Source organism: Schistocerca serialis, unplaced genomic scaffold (assembly GCF_023864345.2).
Source record: "Schistocerca serialis cubense isolate TAMUIC-IGC-003099 unplaced genomic scaffold, iqSchSeri2.2 HiC_scaffold_897, whole genome shotgun sequence".
NCBI lineage: Eukaryota > Metazoa > Arthropoda > Insecta > Orthoptera > Acrididae > Schistocerca > Schistocerca serialis.
Window position 1 is genome coordinate 316,386 of NW_026048515.1, and position 19,581 is coordinate 335,966.

General features: G+C 42.3%; 1 protein-coding gene across 1 annotated transcript in view; it reads right to left on the minus strand.

Annotated features, from left to right (window-relative positions):
- Positions 1-210: 210 nt before the first annotated feature.
- LOC126452546 (uncharacterized) overlaps positions 211-19,581 on the minus strand; it is a 32,467-nt gene continuing 13,096 nt past the window's right edge. The window contains exons 2-5 of the mRNA XM_050091112.1: positions 12,887-13,134; positions 6,583-6,657; positions 6,414-6,494; positions 211-303 (exon numbers count right to left, since the gene is read on the minus strand). Coding sequence (XP_049947069.1) covers positions 292-303; positions 6,414-6,494; positions 6,583-6,657; positions 12,887-13,120 — 402 coding nt within the window. The 5' untranslated portion in view covers positions 13,121-13,134 and the 3' untranslated portion in view covers positions 211-291. The remainder of the gene's footprint in view (positions 304-6,413; positions 6,495-6,582; positions 6,658-12,886; positions 13,135-19,581) is intronic.

Consider the following 19,581-nt stretch of genomic DNA (forward strand, 5'->3'; position numbering starts at 1 on the left):
TTTCCTCGTCAAAGTGGGGCCATTATCAACGCTGGACGTGATGTTACACTGTATTAGAGTGATGTCTCCCGTGGAAGATAATTTTTTTCCGGTGTGCTTACACTCTCAAAATTCCCCAACGTGTTCTGTGTGACAAATGCCCCAAAAATCTTATATTCATACTACCTGGAAGATATAAGGAAAAATTAAACTCTTTGCCAGATGTTGGCGCTCAGTTCATGTATTTCTGTTCAGATAAGATTACAGCATTAGTTATTTCCTTCACCGCCGTTTCGCATCTGTTGTCGTCCATTAAGGAAGAACCTGAAAAGAAAATGAGGACATAAGAAATAGGAACATTATCACATACACGAAACATGTTCGATACTTACAGCTGTATTGAAGAGCTGCACTTGAACCAATGACATCTCCTCAAATGCAATTAGTTGACAATATCAGTAAGAGAATAGAGTACCAAAAACTATTTCAATCGTTAAGAACTGTTAATACATAGGTGAAATAAATACTACTCCACTATAGCAGCATATGCAACATTTCAAATGGGCGGATCCCAATTGTGAGCAGCATCACATGTTGCCACTTCGTTTGTGAAGCTTTTTAAAATTTTTATTATGTGACTAGCATTTATGTCCGTTAAATGAAACAACACATTTACCTTGAAACTAGCCCAATGCTCTAAGTTCATCCTCAACATGCATCAAGCTGCTGGATTATTTATTTATTTATTTATTTTACACTTGTGCTCGTATATCAGTAGTTTAGCTATGATAACTGATGATGGGTAAGTAAGCTGTTGTATGTGCAATTAAGTCAGCTGCCCTCACGTGTCTATCTGTTCCGGTAAACAGGGCTCCTCAGCCCCCCCCCCCCCCCCTCACCACACACCTATCAACTCAGCACGCACAGTGTCACTGCCGAACGGTGCATTCGGAGTTTTGTGGGCAGGTGCATACACCTATACAACGCGCTATTGTAGTAGCGATATATTATATAGGCTGATTGTGAAAAGGCTTTACAACTTTACTTACGTACAGGATTTTATTTAGAAGGCTTGTACAGTGAAAGCCTCTGTTCCCTTCTGACTTTTTACTGTCGACGTTTCACATACGTGCAAGGCTACACTCCAGAAAAATTTCTCCAGAATTCGGTATTAACAAATTTCCCTTGGAGGAAAGCTTTTTTTCTGCTCTAAATCTGCATTTTGTAGCCTCTCTACATCGACTATCATCATTTCTTTTGTTGCCCAAACAGCAAGGTGCAGTCCATTCCACTGAACTGAAGTGATAAACTACAACATTGCCTCACTCCCTTCTCAACCACTGCTTCCCTTTTATGTCTTTTAACGCTTGTAACGGCAGTCTGGTTTCTGTACACGTTGTAAATAACTTTTACTCCCTGTATTTTATCTCTGCTAGCTTTAAAACTTCAAATCATTCTGTTCAGTCAACATTGTTAGTAATATTCACACCAGTTATCATCTGGTTTCTTTGGAATTGGAATTATTAAATTTTTCTAGAAGTCTAAAAATATTTTTATGTCTTATGTCTTGTGAACAAGCTGGAAAATTTTTCTCATGGTTGGTTGCCAGAGAATATCAATAATTTTGAGGGTATGTCGTCTACTCCAGGGGTCTTGGTTCCCATCTCACAATCGTTTACTTCCTCTTCTCTTTCTATAGTACTGTCCTTAAGTTCATTTTCCCTGTCCAACCCTTCTACATATTCATTCAACTTTCCAATTTTCCCTTTAGTGCTAAGTACACGCTTGTCATCTGAGCTCTTGGTAATCATACAACTGCTTTTCTCGACAGGTGTCTTTAACATTCCTTTAGGCAGTATATATTTTCATTTAGTCATGCCTGCTTTTATAGCACACTGCATTTATCCTCTAGCTGTACCTGCATAGCAATTTTTAATTTTCTGTCAGTCTCATTTTTAGGACGTCTGTATTCCCTCTCGCCTGCTTCATTTGCAGCATTTTCACATTTCAGTTAAATTTAATATCTCGGATGTTATTCAGTTATGTCTACTTGATTAGATTAGATGTGCTTTCTGTTCCAATTGATCCACAGTGAGGAGATGCTCCAAGGTGCAGGACACGTCAGAAAACCAAGAACACATAACAAAAATTTACAACGAATAATAAATATGTTAAGGTACTGGGTGGTCATAAATAAAGGGCCACTACTCACAGAGATCCAATGTGGACTGTAATTAGCGTGTGGCAGCGAAATTGATAGATATTCTAATATCAACAAGTGGAACTTAGTTACACTGGAAAAAAATAGTGGCCACTAGGTACAAGTCTGGCGCAGTGAATGCAAGCGAGGCATATAGACATGTTTCCATATGTAACAGGTTGCGAAAGGGAAGTGAGCAGTGAAGGTGAAACCAATGAGAAACACGTGATGTTGATTTTATTATTAACCGAAGTTGTTCAATATGAGCACCAGGGACGTCGGCTAGTTGCTGTATAATGTCATATCTGCTTCTGATGGTCAGAATTGGAACTAATTTTTTCCAGCTTAAATCGGTTCCGCATTACCGCATTGGCATATCTACCACGTTTCGCTGTAATACTATAACTACAGCCTACACTGGACCTCTGTGGGTAACTGCACTTCAATTATAACTACCTAGTATCTTCCACAGATCCGAAATGACATGATTGTCATGTATTTGGAAAGAGTGAAATAAATTTTAAATTTAGTTATATGTAAAAGGTAATAGATAGTAAACAGAAAAGACTTATTCACAATGATCACATTACTGCACTGAATTTGTACAGGAATGAATTTGTACTAATACTCACGTTATTTGATATTATTAGTAACACACACACACACACACCAGTTGGTTCTACTGAGGAATTCATCGATGGAGTAGGAGGAGTTGGCTACCAATACAGCCTTCAGTCTCCTCTTAAATCGAACTTTATTGGTAGTTAAACTTTTTATAGCTGCTAGCAAGTTACTGAAAATGTGTGTTTCTGAATTACGGACACTTATTTGGACCAAAGTAAGTGATTTTAAGTCTTTGTGAAGATTATTCTTTTTCTAGTACAGATTCCATAAACTGATCTGTTGGTTTGAAAAAGATATATATTTTTATTGACGTATTTCATTAAGGAAGGGCCATGTCTTTTCGCCTATTTGATCTTCTGTCCCCTTCACGATCCCATCTCTCACTGCCACTCATTCGTCTTGTATTTTTCCCCTGTTGCGTCAGTCGTTGCCTGATGCTCCCTATGAAATTCTCAACAACCTGTGATTCTTTCAATTTATCCAGGCGCCCGTTCCCACTATATCCTATCGTTCTTCAGTTTCAGTCTCCAGTTCGTAGTCAATAAATTGTGATCAGAGTCCACATCTACTTATGGAAACGTTTTGCAGTTTAAAATTTGGTTTGTTAATCTCTATCTTGCCATTATATAATCTATGTGAAGCAGTATGATGTCTCTATGAGCCTTCCACGTATGCAACTTTCTTTCACGATTCTTAAACCGAATCATATATAATATTAAAACATTGTCAAACTCGAAGTATAGACTTGAATGAGCAACAGTGTTTGTGAAACCCAAGCAAGAACAGGACCTATTCACACAGAATGTTAGACTATTCCTCGATTCAGACTGTGTATTTTAGGATTATATGCCATTTTAACCGAATGACACGCTATCATATCAGCTGTGATAGTTCGAACGTTTTAATCATAGATTTGACGTTTGACTCAAAAATACTAGATTCAGTGTTGTGCCTCGTGTACAATGAATACAGCAGACCAGTATGACAGAATTTTCATGGCCAAACAACCGACAAATATTACTTCCAAATCTCCAGTAGTGCGCAGATACGCTTAACTTTAACAGTTGGAAGCAGCACTGAATCACTTAAGAAATTACTGTGCCAGTTTGTTAGTGACAATATTCCATGCTTAGAAACTAACAATTTGCACAACGTGACAAGATTATCATTTCGCTTCTTTTACATCTAGAAAACTCCACATTTCTTAGATACTTTCGCCTGTATAATATGGAAGGTAGGAGACAGTGCTCAAAGCTTTTGCAGCAGACGACTGCTCTCTTTGCGCATGGAGTAACCCCGGTAATCAGTACAATGAAATGAACACCCTTAACTGTTTACAGGCGTTGACATACGTCAACGGGGACAGATGAAAATGTGTGCCCCGACCGGGGCTCGAACCGGTAATCAGTAATACAGAGGTCTGAATAGTGAGGGCCGAGTTTGGCCACACGACCACCATAGATCAGTTTGTGCCCGGTATAACCCAAGAGGGAGTGTGAATGTCGTCTTAAAAGTATTTTATTGTTGTCTCCAGGAAGCTACACATTGAGGTGACAAATGTCATGGGACCTCTCTCGCCCAGCGTGGTGCAGCATCTCAATGTGATATGAACTCAACAAGAAGCTTGAAGTCCCCTGCAGAAATATTATGTCGTGCTGGCTCTATAACCGTCCTCAACAGCGAAAGTGTTGCCGGTGCAGGATTTTGTGCACGAATTAACTCCTCGATTATGTCCCATAAATAACCGATGGGATTCTTGTGAGGCCTTTTGGTGGGCCAAATCATTCGCTCGAATTGTCCATAATGTTCTTCAGACCAGTTGGGAACAATTGTGGCCCGCTGAAATGGCGCATTGTCATCTATAAAAATTCCACAGTTGCTTGGGAACATGAAGTCCATGAATGGCTGCACGTTTTTTCCAAGTAGCCGAACATAACCGTTTCCTGTCAATGATCGGTTCAGCTGGACCAGAGGGCCCAGTCCATTCCATGTAAACTCAGCCCTCACCAGTATGGAACCACCATCAGCTTGCACAGTGCCTTGTTGACAACTTGGATCTATGGCTTCGTGCGGTCTGTGACACACTCGACAGTACCAACTGAAATTGGGACTCGTATGACCAGGCCACGGTTTTCCAATCGATATGGTCCCGACCGCAGGAGAGGCGCCGCAGATGATGGTAAAGGCATTCACTTCGGTCGTCTGCTGCCACAGCACATTAGCGCCAGATTTCGCCACTCTGTCCTAGAGGAGACGTTCGTGGTACGTTCACATTGATTACTGTGGTTTTTTCGTGCAGTGTTGCTTGTCTTTTAGCACTGACAACTCTACGCAAATGCTGCTGCTATAGGTCGTTTAGTGAAGGTCGTAGGGTCCGTGGTGAGAGACATTGCTCGAAATGTGGTATTCTCGGCACGCTCTTGATTTGTCCGCAGCTCGTGGTCGTGCGGTAGCGTTCTCGCTCCCCGTGCCCGGGTTCCCGGGTTCGATTCCCGGCGGGGTCAGGGATTTTCTCAGCCTCGTGATGACTGGGTGTTGTGTGATGTCCTTAGGGTAGTTAGGTTTAAGTAGTTCTAAGTGCTAGGGGACTGATGACCATAGATGTTAAGTCCCATAGTGCTCAGAGCCATTTTGAACACTCTTGATTTCCGAAACAGAATGTCCCATGTTTCAACCACTCCGCGTTCAGAGTCTGTTAATTTCCGTCGTACGGTCATAATCATGTCTGAATATATATAGTAGGATGGTATCGGACATGTCCGAAACAACAGATACCATCCTAGTATATATATAGTTAGGGCTCACCGGCCACTTGACCATCTTCTTCTTCTGTGCGAATGCACAAACAGTGCCTGAATTCTTACGGGAATCGGCAACGCGCCTCGAGTAATGAGTATAATGGGCGAGGGCACTACGAATGTAGTGCGGGACAATTCGTTGAGAATGTGGGGATTCGCGGGAGGCGTGCCAGAGATAAATCCCTACAGTCGCGCTATTCTCTATGTCCTCGGTGGCTCAGTTAGCCGGCACGGTAGCTCAGCGTGCTCGGTCAGAGGGTTAGCCGCCCTCTGTAATAAAAAAACTGAGTTAATAGATCAACAACGAACTTCAAAGGGTGTCTTACGACGTCCGCCCCGATCATATACACCGAATGAAAACGAACAAAATGAAACAAAAAAAAAGATGGACAGAGCGTCTGCCATGTAAGCAGGAGATCCTGGGTTCGAGCCCCGGTCGGGGCACACATTTTCATCTGTCCCCGTTGACGTATGTCAACGCCTGTAAACAGTTAAGGGTGTTCATTTCATTGTAATAATCATGTCTGAAACCTTTCCACATGAATCATCTGAGAACGTATGACAGCTCTGCCAAGCAGTGCCCTTTTGCACGTTGAGTACGCTATACTACCACCATCAGTATATGTGCATATAGCCATCTCATGACTTGTGTCACCTTAGTGTACATGAATTACCGCTACTTGCGAAGCAGGAAGGTGGGATGATATCGTTTGGGTTTTGCTTTGCCTGCATGCCTCCTCCCTGCAATGCGAGCACATTTTGTCCAACCACAACACGTCATTATCAAGCAATAGAAAACACACTTTACTTACATATGATAGCTGGGAGAAATACGTAACCCATTTTGACTTGCATGCCAGCATGTAAGAGCCAAGAACGAGGTCGTTTACAAGCTGTAACAAAAGAAAAGTGCCGTTATACACCGTAATAATAAAAACTTGGAAAAAACCTGAACTTTTTTTTCGAAACTGGGTTGCTTACCGCTGCGATTAGTGCAACGAGAGCCTCGACGACGATCGTCAATACAGCGAGGGCTGACGGGAACAGCTGCACAAACTGTAAAAGCGAAAAAGCGAGAGAACATGACTGCGAGCCAAATAATGGTGGAAGCAATATTTTAAATCAAACACAATATTTGAGACAACCCTTTGGGTGTCTTACATAAACATACTTGTACAATTGACAGCACAAAAAATGGCAATGGCTGTGATTTGTATTACCCATCACAATACACAGAAGCCTGTCCTATAGCAAGCTGTACAAATCTGCTCATAAAAGTAAAGAACATTTGTAACTGAGAGTGTAGTAAAAGAATTAACAAGTTTTTGACACTTATCATAAGGGCGCAACCTCTAAAAGCACGCAAGAAAACTGCGTTATCCATAGCATAGCAGTTAGTTATTAGCTACACGTTACATGGATCATTTTACACGACAGATCCCAATGATATGGAACGAGTCATTTTACATTGAGATAGCAAATTAATTTGTACATACGGCTACGTTCTGAACATTTTAAGGACTTTTTTACGATAAAAAATATATATACAGATGTGATTTAGTAATTCCTGCCCACCACTTTCTACGCATTATATTAAGAGAAATTCTTCTACGGAATAGAAGGAGGTGTCAGGGGGAAATTTTCTCAGTTTGTTACCAAACTTTATTTTTCTGTCTGTCAAACACGGAGACAGTGATCAAAAATTTTTGTTGCAGCACTGTGCACTCCTTTTGTGCTAAAGACAACCTTACTGTGGAGTAATGAATGTCATTTTTCCTTCTAGTGTTGTGATTATGTATCACATTGTTTCTTTGAACTGTAGTGGAATATTTACAAGAAACTTCATGAGAGCACATATATACTGTGAAGCAGCGGTCATAATGCCCAACTTCTTAAACAGATATCTATAACATGATCGTGAGTGAGCACCACATATTATTCTTACAGCACGTTTTTTCACAATGGTGACTTTCTTTCTTAATGATGAGTTACCCCAGAACGTTACTCCATATGGCATTATTGAATGAAAATATGAATAATATGTCAACTTACTGGTTTGTCTCTCTCCAAGATTTGCAATCAATCAAATGTGGCTGAACTACTCCAAAATATTTTTTTCCCTACGACTTTTGAAGTTTCCAGTCCTTTTATTATTTCCTTACCGTGTCTTACATTTGTCATTGGTGTAGTACCCCTGGATGTGCGGAACTGAACATGTTGTGTCTTTTTCAAATTGAGAGTGAAATCATTCAGAAAAAAGCAGTAAATGATACTTTTTATACTTTTGTTTACCATTTCTTCTATTTCTGTATGTATAATTGGACTGATTAAAATACTAGCGTCATCTGAAAAACGAACTAATTCTGTTTGTTGTGTACTAGACGGAAGATCTTTTACGTATATGAGGAACATTAGTGGGCCTAAGTTTTAGTCTTTGGGAACCTCATACATGATTTCTCCCCAGTCAGAATTATGTCCCTGAATTACACTGTTTGAATTACTAAGTACAACTTTCTGCATTATTTTGCTTAGAAATGACATTATCAGATCTAGTACAGGCAATTCATTTCGTGAGATGGAGTCCAGAGTGGTAGGAAGTATTTAAATATCCGCGGGCCAGCTCGTGGTCGTGCGGTAGCGTTCTCGCTTCCCACGCACGGGTTCCCGGGTTCGATTCCCGGCGGGGTTAGGGATTTTGTCTGCCTCGTGATGACTGGGTGTTGTGTGCTGTCCTTAGGTTAGTTAGGTTTAAGTAGTTCTAAGTTCTAGGGGACTGATGACCTTAGATGTTAAGTCCCATAGTGCTCAGAGCCTTTTTGTCCGCGGGCGTAGCATAACGCATTCGTAGAATACCGGCATAATGGGCGGTCTAGTAGACAACTTCCTGACGACAAGTTATGTTTCGTATTTGGCTCAGTGCAGAACTCTGTTAGTTTGTTTTAACGTGTAGAAATAACGAAACTATTACATACATCAACAAAATTGTTGCACCACCCAGATATGTCGAACAGGTTTGTTGTTATTGTGACTGTTCATTTAGCATGTGTTAGGTCGGAGGTCAGTTATGGGACAAGTCATGTGCAATTGGTAAGTGTGCGGTAGCATGAGCTACTTGTATGTTCCAAAACCCCGCGCATACAAACGGATTTTTGCGAAGTTCACGCCTCGGGTTCTATTGGTGACAGAAAGGTAGGGCCAAGTGTTTTCGATAGCTCACGGGCTAGGGACCATTTGTATACCCAACAGAAGGATCGTCTTACTGTAACCATCCTATATCGCAGGGTCAAAGTTTGAATTTTACACACTTCCTCCAGGTTAGGCAAGTGGAGCAAATCGGTTGGTTCTGCTTGCGTTGTTTGTAGTCTGTAGTATTGGTTCAACAAATATTTTACGCTTAATACCAATGTTACCATCATGATGATGCTCTCCCAATGGGAAACGCATTAGCATCCACAGTTGCTGAAATTTTTGTCAACTACTTCGAAAAGAAATTCTTTGGGAAACACAGAGATATAGCAGATAACATCATTCACCATGTCGACGATTTCATTGCGTTAAGCAGAGACGACGCTACACAGGTTGGACGCATAACAGGTGGATTAAATAGAATGCATCCAGAAGTACTATTTACAATGAGACTCAAACTGGAACACAGAACAAATTACTTGGATTTAACTATTTCAAGAGTTAACGGCAAGCAACCGTTTGCAATCTGTCGAAAACAAACATTCACAGACATTATCATAAATCTCCCGACCCAACATAAACATTCATTCTTTTGTACAATGACATACAGAATTCTATCACTTGCTTTAGATGGTTCCTAAATCGAAAAAGCAAGTAGTACTGCTCAACAGATAGTCCTTGCTAATCATCAAAAGACGGAACCTATAGTGTGGTGGGAGCGTCATTGACTTTAAAAAAATTAACGAAAATCATTTAGTGTCGGCCGCAGGCTTCCGGCGTAAGAAGTCACCTCTCATTCAGCCAACCGCCTTGACAAGGAGAGCGGAGGAGCGTACAAAGGTTCAGGACACACTCTTGGTTTTTGGGATGGGAACTGTCCCTACGGGTGGAAGGATCAACAAAGATCATCTGCATGAGGATGCAGAACACAATGGAAACCACTACATTGAAAGAAAGTTCATAATCCAATTCATAATTTTCAATAACTACTAACGTAAAAGTCTTAATTTGGCTGCCTAAACGTGACATTAGAAACAATACTGCTTTCTTCCATTTGCAATTTTTAAGTATAAATCTGATTGACAGAATCGATCGTTATTTCTCAGTAAATATTAGAATTAATAAAATAAAATTATCACCTCTAGAGCTTATCGACCGTAAGAACATAGTCATAACATTCATTTCAGAAAGTTTAGTAAGGTGAGTCACTTGCATCTATTTCCTTGCACATGCAAAGAGAAGCCGTTAGACTTGCGGATATAATCACTGTGTCAAAACGACATAGAAGGTAGTCAAAGCTAAGTTTAAGGTAGTGCTTTTGAAATAGTAGGTGAAATGTACGACCGAGTCCCTATATGCACCACTTACTTTGAAATCAGAAGTCGATCACCATTATCATATAATAACAATCCAGTTAGAGCACACCTGGTTCAACCGAGAAAAACAGTAATAATGATGTAGTTATTTGCCCAAGTAATAACATCACAAACCCTTCATTGAGTGATAGGGTGCTTTCTGTTTCTGCTTCACGGCCAAGGTCGTGCGCATTAGGCACACAGAGGGCAGCTATAACGTCCGATTTCGCGAGTAGCGGCCGGTGACGCGGAACAGTTTCCAGGACTCCTGAAGATAGACGTTGACTATGGATATTGTACCACAGACACAGTCCCTTTGACTGTTCAGAGATGTCACTAAACCTGCCAAAAGATGTTAACAACCACGCATGAGCAGCGCCTATTAGTCGGAGCGGGTCCGACAGCCGATCAGTTCCAATCATTCCACCAGGAATGTTGTTTGTACTTCGACCATGCCTAGATGGTCAATACCGTGGTTCGATCGCGTCCGCATTGTTACTTTGTGCCAGGAAGGGCTCTCAACAAGGGAAGTGTCCATCCGTCTTGGAGTGAAATAAAGCTATGTTGTTCAGACATGGAGGAGATACAGAGAGACAGGAACTTTCGATGACATGCCTCGCTCACGTCGCCCAAGGGCTACTACTGCAGTGGATGACCGCTACTTACGGATTATGGCTAGGAGGAACGCTGACAGCAACGCCACCATGTTGAATAATGATTTTCGTGCGCCCACAGAACGTCGTGTTACGACTCAAACTGTGCGCAATAGCCTGCACGATGCGCAACTTAACTTCCGACGTCCACGGCGAGGTCCATCTTTGCAACCACGACACCATGCGGCAAAGTACAGATTAGCCCTACACCATGCCGAATGGACTGCTCAGGATTGGCATCACGTTCTCTTCACCGAAGAGTGTCGCATGTTCCTTCAATCAGGCAGTCATCGGAGACGTGTGTGGAGGCAAGCCGGTCAGGCTGAACGCCTTAGACAAACTGTCCAGCGAGTGCAGCAAGGTGGAGGTTGCCTGATGTTCTGGGGTGGCATTCTGTGGGGTCGACGTACGCCGCTGGTGGTCATGGAAGGCGCAGTAACGGCTGTACGATACGTGAATGCCATCCTCTGACCGATAGTGCAACCATATCGGTATCATATTGGCGAGGCATCCGTCTTCATGGTAGACAATTCGCGCCCCAATCGTGCACGTCTTGTGAATGACTTCCTTCAGGGTAACGATATCGCTCGACTGGAGTGGCCAGCATGTTCTCCACTCACGAAGCCTATCGAACATGCCTGGGATAGATTGGAAAGGGCTTTTTATGGACGACGTGACCCACCAACCACTGTGAGGGGTTTAGACCGAATCGCCTTTGAGGAGTGGGACAATGTGGACCAACAGTGTCTTGATGAACTTGTGGATAGTATGCCACGACGAATACAGGCAAGCATCAATGCAAGAAGACGTGCTACTGGGTATTAGAGGTAACGGTGTGTGCAGCAATCTGGACCACCATCTCTGAAGGTCTCGCTGTATCGTGGTACAAAATGCATAATGTGGTTTTCATGAGCAACAAAATGGGAGGATATGATGTTTATGTTGATCTCTGTTCTAATTTTCTGCGCAGGTTCCGAACTCTCGGAACCGAGGTGATGCCTAACTTTTTTGATGTGTGTGTAATATATGTTTGTGAAGTGATGTAAAACTTTTTGTGATGTGTGTATAATACATGTGGGTGAATGGCATGTTAAGCGATTACAATCGTTTTAAATTGTCACATTCTGATACTGCATTCTCATATCATTTCTTATATTAATTTTTTATTTTAATCATATGATTATTCTTCAGTATGACTTGCTCCGTTCCCTTGGATGATACCAATCGTAGAAACATTTGAAATGCAAATTTCCTAACACCATGAGCATCAGAGGAAGGCAGGTTTGGCACAGTAGCATTTCTTCGTATGAATCTCACTCGGAAGGAAAGTACAGACCGAATTTACGTAAAATCATGAGCGTTCAGTCACAGGCTCGTGGCATAATATCACTTTTATGTATTTTATTGGATTTCAGTTTTGAAGTAACCTGCGTAAATCCTCTTTTAGCTTTTATATTTGTTTCTTTTGTAGAACTGATGATGGCCAATCTCGGCTGAAACCGCTTGTAACGTAAGAAATGAATGCGATATTCGTGTTTAACTAGATTATTCTGAAACACCTGGAAACGAATAAGGCAAGACAGAAAAGGGAAATATCTTCCAATAAGACAAAAATGACAGGCTGACTTCTCGAATATATGCGGGAACAACGACGGAGACACCATTCACCTCATTTACATGCTTGCTTATCCATAATTTACAGATCTGTGGATAAGAAATGTAGTGCTAAGTGAAATACTGATAATGGTCAACGCACACTTTGATTTTATGTTGATCTTGAAATTTACTGCCATTATAGTTCATAAATCAACTTGGATGACATCTGTACTTCTCAAATGTTGAAGTAAATGTTCTCGAAATACTGTATTTCTCAGACTGATATGTCTTGGAAGCTATGTTTGAGCGATGTACTGATCACTGCTGTAGTCAAATTGGTGTGGAGGTGATGGCAGTCTATATCTGGGGTGGACGCAGAAAGTAACAAACTGTGCCCACCCTCCCCCCACCCCCGTCACTAACTGAACTCCAGCTCTGTGTCGAATCCCTAACAAGTGCTACACGGACAAACAACCCCTGTTTCCATGTACTTACCGTAGATGCCAACAGGTGCACTGCTAAGACGGCGTAACACACTGCTTCCTCAGGTGGAAGGCCACAGTATAGTAAAAATGTGTTGCACCCTGTTAGCATAGCGTCGACAGCTGGTTTGTGATCTCCACATGCAGAGCACACCAATTTACTGCTGTAGTCGGCTGCAGCTGCTGGCTCCGTGAAGAAGCACGTGGCTCCCAAAACCAGAAGGAGGGGCAGTTTGCCACGCGCCATACTGTGAACTTTTCCTGTAACAGAACGAAGCGAAACTTACATGAAATTTGCATTTTCTGTCAAAAGTGGTACACTACACTATTTGCCAAACAAACTAAATTATGTCCCAGAGTCTGTGTTACAATTACCAGTATTCAATTTGTACATGGGATCTGTGGTCATCCTCAAAGTTGCGCAAGTTGTTTGAAATTCTCCAAAAAAAAAATCGATACATTACAGGGAAACTGTAGTAACGGTCTATATGTACAAGAACCGACTGGAAACAATAAGACTGGATGACCAAGAGCGGAGGAATACAATGAGTCTTTCTCCTATACTGCTCAACCTGCACCGTATGTACAAGTAATCTCTTTAACCCCCTCCTGGCATATAGAATGTTCCACGAAATTTTAAGTGAATTTTTGAATGTCCATAATCTTCTGCCAGTATATTTCATCACATGATCTTCTCACAGTCTTCAGTCGTATACTGGTGAAAGTATAATGAGCTCGCATAAGACTACCCCAGAACATGCCAGTACATGCAGTTATCACTGAGCACGCGCTACTTGACCGCATGTGCTTCTGTTGCAGGGAAATGTTGGTGACACACGCGGATTACTCTGAAGTGACGTCAGAACTACATTTAGGTGTCCAGAAGTACATTTCGAGTTAGCCAGGTGTGCGAGTGGACCTTCACAAATTGCAACATATTGTGAAATAAACAACAAGATATTTCTGGCAAGGAAGAACAGAGATGCCATTGCTGGTCCCAGAATCAGTTGCAACAGCGAATATGAAAGGAAGAAGAAATTAAGACACTGCAGGATGCGATTCTACTTCCTTCTTGTTTGTTATCTCAACGCCCCTAACCACAGGCCACAATGAATACCTGCTGCTCTCAATATTTTTCTTACCGGTCTTTGGATCTGAAAATTTTAATCGCTGATGTGTCAGTAATTGACTTTAAATTACAAGCTGTCGTATCATGGGTGAAGTGTTTCTAATAAATCTTCAGTGTACTGTCACCTTAAAACTGCTTACTAATATAACATTCAGGTTATAATATAAGAACAACGAAGTACGACGAAATCAAAACGGCGTCTCGACTGTAGTTGACACCATGATTAGCTTACTACACACGTCATTTTGACGTCACTTCTGAGTCCATTCTGCTGGAAGTTGGTACACTGCACCGAGTACACATCGTGGTGAAACATCACCCCATCGATACCAGGGTAATTAATTGTCTTCACATGGTAAAATCGGAGAATAACCCGGTCTATTCAGAGCATTAACTTTTAGTATGACAGGATTCCATGCAATATTGAAGGGGAAACTGCTGCCTCATTTGATAAGGGCTTCAGTCATATTTCTAATGACTAATTGATGACGGAGTTCCAAAAGTTCGACGCATCACTAATAATTTTTGTTTCCTTACGTTTCTTCGAGTAACCAGTGGACTTTTTGGCTCAGAGGACGCGAATATACCGCTGGTATTTCAAACTGTGCTCTACGAACAGTGAAAGTCGTTTGCCCCCTTGCGAAGGTGTAAGTTTCCTTTGACATTTATCTAAAGCACTGAGATTTTCGATGGAGGACTAAAGATCCCTTTAACCTTATGTCTTCTTAACACTGTCTGTTTTAACGGAAACATTTCCGGTACATGAAAGTTAAGCTGTTCATTTTCAGGCTTCATACTTTCCTTGTCCTGCCTTGGTAGCGCCCTCTGTACTTGCTGAAATCATTATCCATTGTCCAAGAACACGTTTTGCTGGTGTTCCAGTTCCACCAAAAGGTTATCGGCATCTAAGATGGTATGCACACTCGACTCAGCATTATTAAAACAGCTTTTTTTTTAGGATACACTGGTGACGCTTTTTCAGTTTTGCCTCATGGTCTGAGCAGCCTCCGAGAGTTACTTCAACATCTGTGCCCCCTGCATGGAAAAATGGTTTTAATAGTTGCTCCTTTATAAGAGGATTGCGTCTCTCTCCTCGCAAGACACATTGGTAGCGCTCACAAGACAAACAATGTTGGCTCAATATTGATTGTCATGCTGTTGTTTCTACATCTGCATCTACATCTACATGGATACTCTGGAAATCACATTTAAGTGCCTGGCAGAGGTTTCATCGAACCACCCTCACAATTCTCTATTATTCCAATCTTGCATTGCGCGCGGAAAGAACGAACACTTATACCTTTCCGTACGAGCTCTGATTTCCGTTATTTTATCGTGGTGATCGTTTCTCCCTATATAGGTCGGTTGAACAAAATATTTTTGCTTTCGAAGGAGAAAGTTGGTGATCGGAATTTCGTGAGAAGATTCTCTTGTAAGACGTCGTGGTCTCCTGACCTTCATTGCTTACATATTCCGCCCTCACAATCATATTCCACACATCAAGGCGCTTCATTCGAACCCAAACTCGATAAGAAAAAGGCAGTGTTGTATGAATTCATGTAAACGATATGCAAATAACAAGTAAATTGCAAATGCGCACCGAGATTGAAATACTCGAGGCTACCGTACACACACACACATTCAAGACACAACGGTCACAAAAGCTTTTAGTTCGGGAGAGGCAAAGCACATGACTGGAGGCTGGTACCTTCAGAAGATAAGTCAGCCTATCTATGTCGGACAGTGACTGCCCGTAGAGCAGACAGTGTTTGCCCAAGTGAAAGGGAGAACGATCCCGTGTTCAGCTTAAAAGCAAATTCCGCTACATTGTGTGGGAGCGCCCAGCCTACATATTCTTTACAAACATAGCACGCAGTTTCAGAGGTTTTCACAGGGAGACAGCAAACGCCAGACGCTGATGCTACACATATCCGGATTGGTCGCCTTAAACGAAACGTCATTCTCCCGTTTTAGAAGAGCAATGCTGATTGGCAGATGATATTCCTGATGCCTTGAGCTGAAGGAGTAATGGGAGAGACCAAAAGATATACCCCTTCACATCTGGCATGGAGAGTGGCCGTTCTGTTGTCGCTCTTGGAGTGAGAACACGTAACGAGAGCGTGTGCGCTCGTACGTGTACTCAAAGAGCGAGGAACAAGTCTCTCCTCAGTACTTGACTGGGAGAGCACCTCTGCCGAGAGCGAATTGGAGTGCGACTCTATATTGAGTCCTTGCGATTAAGCGTTGTTCACTGTGTTGGCCACCACACTTATTGTGCGGTGTGAATGGACAGAGTTATAGTTAAACGCTTGCGAGCGAATTTTTGAGTGGCATCGCGGTGGACTGGTTATCTGACTGGTGTACCACGCCAATAGTTAAACTAGGGGAGAATAGGAGACCTTAACTTCATCAAGGCGTAGGGAGACTTTGATTGGCGAAGGTCAATCCAGATAGAACGAGAGTTATCTTATTTGTCAGCAGCGAGCGGCGCAGACAGCAGTCATCGCAGCTTAGGGTATTGTGCGCTACAGCTATTGCGAGCCCCATATTTCCTCCACGACAGTACACTTCACTGCATTTCACATCCGACAGCCTTGACCGTACCTAGCAACATTCTAAAGGAAAGTTGAGTAGGCGCGTGTCTCAGCCATTCTAGCAAGTCAACAACCATCTTAAACTTTGTATAGAAATTTCATTAGCGAATCCTATCCTTAAGAAGTAACTTCACATTCTGAAGAGAACCTGGAAATAACTTGTTCAGTTCATAACTAAAAGTGCTATTGTGATTTCTCAGAATTTTTGCAAAAAAAAATAGTAATTATCGTTAGTTTTGTGTTTTTCTTACACTAACTAGCACAACTCCAGTACCCAAGTATCCCACTAGTTACGTAAGGAATTTTCTGAATTTTTGTGTCATTTCCTTACAGTGGACGACTCCAGAAGATATATTTATCGCTGAAAGTTTTTCAGGCATTTCTCTTTAGAACGTTAGGAGCGTCTGTCTGACTTCTGTAGTAGTGTGGGGGTGGAAATTGCATCTTGCAGGAGCCACAGGGTAAAGGGTACATCTCAGATTAATCCACAGCGCAGAATGACAGAATAGCACCCACACCTCGCTCACACCGTCGCAACGAGAAACGCCTTTCTTTTAATGACGTCCAGCCCAAATCCTGTATCATTTCTGTGACACTCTCAGCCATATTTCGCGATAATACAAAGCATGCTGCCCTGCTTTGTACTTTCTCGATGTACTCCGTCAGTACTATCTGGTCAAGATGTCACACTGCGGAGCAGTATTCTAAAAGAGTACAAATAGGTGTAGTGTAGGCAGTCCCTTTAGCAGATATTTTACATTCTCAAAGTGTCCTGCCATTAAAATAAAGTCTTAGGTTTGCCTTCCCCGCAACATTTTCTATGAGTTCCTTCCAATTTAAGTTGTTCATAATTGTAACACCTAGGTATTTAGTTGCATTTACGGCTTTTAGATTAGACTTATTTATCGTGTAACCGATGTTTAACGAATTCCTTTTAGCGCTCATGTGGATGACCTCACACTTTTCGTTATTTGGGGTCAACTACCAATTTTCGCACCATTCACATATCTTTTCTAAATCGTTTTGCAATTTGTTTTGATCTCCTCATGACTTTATTAGTCGATAAACGACAGCGTAATTTGCAAACAACCTAAGACGGATGCTCAGATTGTCTCCCAAATCGTTTATATATAAAAGGAACAGCAAAGGGCCTATAACACTATCTTGAGGAACGCCAGAAATCACTTCTGTTTTACTCGATGACTTTCTGTCAGTTACTACGAATTGTGACCTCACTGACAGGAAATCACAAATCCAGTCACATAACTGACACGATATTCCTTAAGCACGCAATCTCGCTACAAGCCACTTGTGTGGTACAGTGTCATAAGCCTTCCGGAAATCCAAATATACGGAATCGATCTGAAATCCCTTGTCAATAGCACTCAATACTTCATGTGAATGAAGAGCTAGCTGTGTTTCACAGGAACGAAGTTTTCTAAATCCATATTGACTGTGTGTCTGTAGACCGTTTTATTCGAGGTAATTTATAATGTTTGAACATAATATATGTTCCAAAATCCTGCTGCATACCGACGTTAACGATATGGGCGTGTAATTTAGTGGATTACTCCTACTACCTTTCTTGAATATAGGTGTTTGTTCCTACCAGCATTACGTTAGGGGACCAAACAGCGAGATCATCAGTCCCGTCAGATTATGGAAGGAAGTCCGCCGTACCCTTTCAAATGAACAAATGAACCATCCCGGCATTCGCCTGAAACGATTTAGGGAAATCGGGGAAAACTAAAATCAGGATGGCTGGAAGCGGGTTTAAACCGTCGTCCTGCTGAATGCGAGCCCAGTGCGCGCCACCTCGCTTTTTTTTTTTTCGTTGTACTAAGCATAAGAGTCACACCTGGAGAATAAGTTTGCACTTATTTCGCTGGAGATTTCATTGATTTTCTACTATATCCACCATTTGCACAGTCACAGCGTCCGTTTTAAAAGCGTAACATTGCACCCCTTATACGATGTGAGGTGCGATCTGTTAGCACAATATTCGTTGTAGCAAGCATAAGAATCACACTTGAAGAATACACAATGCTAAAACTTCAGCCTATGGGAAGCCTCTAGAGACGTCACACAAGCGTCTGTAACAGTCACCTGGAAGGTGTAACCCAACTGCAGGTAATAAATTACTTATCATGTAAGCGAACGCTCAATATTAACTACTTGATCAGTCTGATATCAGTTATGTGCTGCCGGGTTCGTGGAAGCGAAGGCGGGAGAATCATGTACACTCCTGGAAATTGAAATAAGAACACCGTCAATTCATTGTCCCAGGAAGGGGAAACTTTATTGACACATTCCTGGGGTCAGATACATCACATGATCACACTGACAGAACCACAGGCACATAGACACAGGCAACAGAGCATGCACAATGTCGGCACTAGTACAGTGTATATCCACCTTTCGAAGCAATGCAGGCTGCTACTCTCCCATGGAGACGATCGTAGAGATGCTGGATGTAGTCCTGTGGAACGGCTTGCCATGCCATTTCCACCTGGCGCCTCAGTTGGACCAGCGTTCGTGCTGGACGTGCAGACCGCGTGAGACGACGCTTCATCCAGTCCCAAACATGCTCAATGGGGGACAGATCCGGAGATCTTGCTGGCCAGGGTAGTTGACTTACACCTTCTAGAGCACGTTGGGTGGCACGGGATACATGCGGACGTGCATTGTCCTGTTGGAACAGCAAGTTCCCTTGCCGGTCTAGGAATGGTAGAACGATGGGTTCGATGACGGTTTGGATGTACCGTGCACTATTCAGTGTCCCCTCGACGATCACCAGTGGTGTACGGCCAGTGTAGGAGATCGCTCCCCACACCATGATGCCGGGTGTTGGCCCTGTGTGCCTCGGTCGTATGCAGTCCTGATTGTGGCGCTCACCTGCACGGCGCCAAACACGCATACGACCATCGTTGGCACCAAGGCAGAAGCGACTCTCATCGCTGAAGACGACACGTCTCCATTCGTCCC